The sequence below is a fragment of the Myotis davidii genome, unplaced genomic scaffold (assembly GCF_000327345.1).
Source record: "Myotis davidii unplaced genomic scaffold, ASM32734v1 scaffold281, whole genome shotgun sequence".
NCBI classification, from domain to species: domain Eukaryota; kingdom Metazoa; phylum Chordata; class Mammalia; order Chiroptera; family Vespertilionidae; genus Myotis; species Myotis davidii.
Window position 1 is genome coordinate 2,469,990 of NW_006293784.1, and position 5,304 is coordinate 2,475,293.

Consider the following 5,304-nt stretch of genomic DNA (forward strand, 5'->3'; position numbering starts at 1 on the left):
GCGGGGGGGAAAAATGGACACATATGTAATACCCTTTGTAATACTTTCAGCAATAAAAAATAAAAATCTAAAAAAATAAAAAAGAAAAATAAAAAAAGAAAAAGAAAAAGAAAATTCATCCTAAAATGCTACTGGAACTTTGAAAACACAGTTTAAGTACAAACCCTGCCTTTATAATTATCCAGTGTGTATATATTTTGGGGGGACAGCCTGTGTCCCCCCAAAAAATGTATACAAATTTTAATAGTGGATAACTCATTTAATTTTCACTCCTTTTCCAATTTAACTGATTTGAAATAATGGGTGAAGCTAGACTAAGCTTTGAACAAAGAAAACTTACCCATTAGGCTTTTTCATAGGGATACATAAAAGATAATGCTTACAGTACAAAACTGGCAAAAGTTGATGAATTGAGAGCACACTAATACCAAACGAAATGATTCTTGATGTTTGTGATTTCATTGCTTCATATTATCAGCCAGGCCTGAACCAGAACGGTCATCAGTTTGCAAACAGGCATTGACAAAAAAAATTACTCATTTATGTAGATTCTTTTAAATTTTGAAAATGAACTGTATGTTAATAAATACTGACTTTATAATCATTCAAAGTGTATATATATTTTTGGGACATTCTATATATCAAAATAAATTATAGCTAACATATGATTTTTTCTAATGGCCTTCAGATCTCAACTTAAATGTTACCCCCTCAGGCCTTATATGACATCACTGACCCACATCAACACTCAGTCATTAACTTCACAGCATTTATCTCAATTTATAATCCCATTTTTTGTTTACCTATTTTAAATTGTCTACCTCTAGCTACCCTATGCTACCATGCTTTTCAGAATACCTGTCTTACTCTTTCCATATCTAGAGCATAATATATATAATGCAGTGTTTGTACATAGTAGGTACTCAAGTATTTAACTAAGTTAATGTAAAAATAGCAAATAAATGGATTGTGAAGCGATCAATCAAGAGGATCTACTCTTCTCTAATAAAGGATAATTAATATTTCTGAGTTCTCTAAAAACTTAATGTTTGTTGAACAAATACATAGATGAATTTATACTTGTCAAACTGTCCACATTTCTATCTGGAAATAATGATATCAATTACTGAAATATTTATTTTTAAAATCCTCTTTGTGGAATGAATCATTCAAGCAATAATACTTACATTTTTAGCACTTTTTTCCGAATCTCAACCTCCTTGTCAACAGTAGGATCTTCAAAGAGTTGTACCCTAAAATTGCTCTTTCTAAGAGGAATGCCACACTCAGGACAGTTTCCAGCTCCTCTCACAAATAGTAAATCCACACAACTTTCACACCTGTTCAGAGAAAAATACAATATAACTTTTAAACTAGTATTCAAATGTACAAGATTGTAGTTTTCCTTTTTATGTTCTGATGCGGGGGGGGGGTTGTTTGGGTGGGCTTTTTTAGGGTTGGAAAATTAGTCATTGCTACTTAAAATCTTACAAAAAGTCTTTGGAAAATGTTCATTTTTCACTTGGAAGCTACTTTTCAGATGTAGGTATTCCAAGGAATACCAATTTGGTTTACCAAATTAAACAAATTTACAAATTAAAACAAATAGAGTTGGGGACTAGGAGGATTCAGAGGTAGCAGGATAGGGAGAGTCAAAGAGGCATGTAAAAGAGTAGTCTATGGTCACCTTCATTCTCAGTCCAGTATCACCCTTAAACTTGGGCAAGAAAAGCCTCTGCCACAATCACAAGACTAAGGCTTTTTTTTCCCCTTTAACCTTGTAAGAAAGTTTGAAAGTTCAGTAAGCAATTACACAAATGGGAATTATAAGAGAGAAGTACTAGCTGAAGGAGGGCCCCAAGCCAAAGGTTGAAGAACTGAGAGTGCCCCCATATGAATATGCAGAGAAAGGAGAAAACTACCACAATTTACGCCCAAGAAGTCCTAGAAAGAGTGACTACTTATAAAAACTTTAACCAGTTAAAGTTGGCTGCCCCAAATCTACCAAAGTGATTGCCTACACTGGTTTCCCAGATACCTGCATCCCCTCTCTCCTCTCTCCTGGGTAGTGCAATATGAGGAAGAAGTTAGAAGTCTTGAGTTAGAAGAGCAAGGAACTGAAGAGGTTAACCTCTCCGTACCAGATTCCTGGGGTCTTGACAGGATTCCCCTAATGTTTGTAGTTAAAGGAAATTAAATCCAACTACAGAAATTGAAAATGGATCTAGATACCACCCAATCATTCCTGCCCTGCCCCAACAAATCCATGCTACTAATCAGACTAGAAAGTGGAAAGGCTGGCCAGAGAAGAAAGCAGCTCTTTTAGCCTCTGGGTCTTGAGAATGCAGGCTTCAGAGAACTCAAGATGAAGAGTGGAAACTAAGATTACAACAAGGATTTACCTTGATTCATAACTTTTAAGTATTTACACCTTTTAGAATGTAATCATCAAGTTGTAATCGTGGCCAAGTAGATATATGTTAGGGCCACACATTACTCCTTTCTTAGCATTATCTGAAATTCATTCTTTCTTTATGTGTTCATTTTCTGTAACCACCACTAGGATGTAAACTGCATTGGGGCAGGAATTTAGCCTAACTTGTTCTCTAACCCTAGTGCCTGACAGTTAATAAATACTCAATAAACTATACATAACAAAAAATATATATGACAAAGAAAAAAAGAAAAATTCTAATGGTAAGGGAAAAGTTGATTTTCCCCAAAAATTTAGTTGGCTTATGGAATAAGCTAACTGAGAAAAATGAAACAGGAGAAGAATTTTTTTGATCCTTATTAATAAAATTAATAAGTTACCAATTTTATTATTAATTAGTTGGTTATTAATAAAATACTAACATTTCACCTTTGCATCATTCTATCTTAATAGTGCCATCAAAATAGAGAAAAAAATCCCTAAAAGGGAGAACAGAGACCACTTTGGGATTGGGATAATTGAGAGGGGTTCATTTCCCCTAATCTTTGTGGTTAAAGGAAATTAAATACAACTACAGAAAATGAAAATGAGCATACTTTATAACTACACTGACTAAAGATACTTATATGCAAGGAGCATTCTGAAATACTCAAAACTATTGAGCAACAAATAATATTCTGAATTACAAGGACTTTAAAGAGTAGTTTCCATCGATAATTCAGTCAACGGGTATATAAAACACTTCAATATTTCTAAAGATCATACTGTATATTAAAACATAATACAATCTTTGTTCCCACCATTAGTTCTACATCTCCGCTTTTTTTAAATCTGCCATAAAACATAAGAATTTCAACAGTATTAAATAATTTTTAAAATAATTTATTCTCCACCCTTGCTGGTGTGGCTTGGTTAGTTGGAGCATTGACCGGTGCACCGAAGGGTTGCAGGTTCGATTTCCAGTCAGGGCACATACCCAAGCTGCAAGTTCGATCCTTGATCCGGGCGCGTCCATGGGAGGCACCCGATCAATGTTTCTTTCCCTCTCTCTCCCTCTCCCTTCCTCTTTCTCTAGAATCAATAAAAACATATCTTCAGGTTAGGATTAAAAATAATAATAATTTATTTTCCTATACCACTTTTTCCCTTTCCAACTTTAATTGCTGAAAAGAACAAACAATCCCTTTTTTTTTTAAGCTCAAGTACAGAAGTACACAGAGAAAAAACTGAAAGTTCTACTTTATTCTGTTTTACCCCTCACCTTCCACAGGTAGCATACTACTGTTAAATGTAATGTTTATGTGGCCAGATCTTTTTCTACATATTTATAATATATATTTACAAATTACAGATACAAAAACTAATCATATAAAAAAAGAAAAGCAGGAGAAAAGTTGATAATTGCTAGTTCACTTCATCTGGCAACAGAGCAACCAAAACAGCAGTATGTGGGCAATCTTTTGCCTCAAAGAGTGCCATGAATTTTTTTCAAACAAAATCTTATATTCTGCAAACAAAAAAATTTGCTGAAAAAGCCAAAATTCTCAGTCATTACCCATTCCCAGAAATATTTTTATGGTTTTCTTTTGTTTTCAAAAACCAGAATGGGGCCTACTCTTTTCTCTCTGAACAATTTATTTTTAGACTATAATTTCTTAGATAAAGAATAGTTTAGCTACTTATATTCCTTTTTCGAGATATTAACCATCCTCTTTGCTTTTGCTTCTTCAAGAATGATGATATTCCATGGAGAATTTCAATAATTATTAAAATAGACTTAGGAAAACATAATCATAAATTCTGAATGTCATACTTTCTTTGAAGTAACCTGGTTTTATCAGCACTTTCCATTCTTCTTTAGCCCCTTGGCTTCTAGAAACAACTCAAAACAGAAGCCTATGGTCTTGAAAGATAAAAACTAACTGATAACTTCTGTTAAAAATTTATTCCCACACACACAAAAAAATATTTCTTAAATCCATAGTTACTGAACTCTCTAGAATAGGAGCTGGATATTACTAAGGAAATTTTTTCTCACAAAATAAGCTGCCTAACTTTTCTGTACCAGTGACTACTGATTGTAAAGCCATATCTTTGAACATTTTAGGAATCTTAACTAAATAGACCATTTGAAAAAAAAATCTTTGCCCTAAATGAGTAAAATTTTGAAGTAGATGATTTAAATGATCACTAGTTAATTACATTAATAAAATCTTACAGGCATGCACTAATGAAATGTGTTTAAGAATTCATGGAAAACCCACCAAAAATAATATCTGCTGCATTTTGAAAAAAAATATTCAATTTACAAATAAACTTTGTTCCAATAGTTTGCTTACAAATTAGCTACTTGGAACTCAGAATACATTTTCCTGAAGAAACTGTTAAATATGATAGGTTTTCAACTAGATTATACTGGCCCACATAAGATGAACACTGTAATAGGCAATTCTTTTTCTTATTTTTCTCTCCCCTCCTCTCACCATAAAACAGTAATACCAGCTTTCAAATGGGAGGGTAAATGGGGCAAGAGAAGAATATTTTAGCAATTTAAATCCCAATTTGAATCTTCATCTTAAACAAAATTTTGATGATTTCCATACTCTAAATTTAATTATAAGTATATAATCCTTATAAAAAGTAAGGGTTTATCTATTTACACATAATATGAATCTAAAAACAATCATAGAATCCAGATAGGCTTAATTATTATAATAATCATTTATCAGCAACTATTATAGGAACACATTATAGAGGAGGACAATGAACATGGGCGAGTTCAATAACTGGCATAAAGTTACCTATATATATAAAAAGGCAATGACCATGACAACCAAAACAACCAGTCGACCAAACAGCAGGCTGCGTGG

At 33.0% G+C, this 5,304-nt stretch overlaps 1 protein-coding gene across 1 annotated transcript in view; it reads right to left on the bottom strand.

Moving 5' to 3' along the window:
* Positions 1-5,304, bottom strand: part of MNAT1 (MNAT CDK-activating kinase assembly factor 1) — a 209,651-nt gene that overhangs the window by 136,746 nt on the left and 67,601 nt on the right. The window contains exon 3 of the mRNA XM_006767648.2: positions 1,188-1,340. Within this exon, the coding sequence (XP_006767711.1) occupies positions 1,188-1,340 (153 nt within the window). The remainder of the gene's footprint in view (positions 1-1,187; positions 1,341-5,304) is intronic.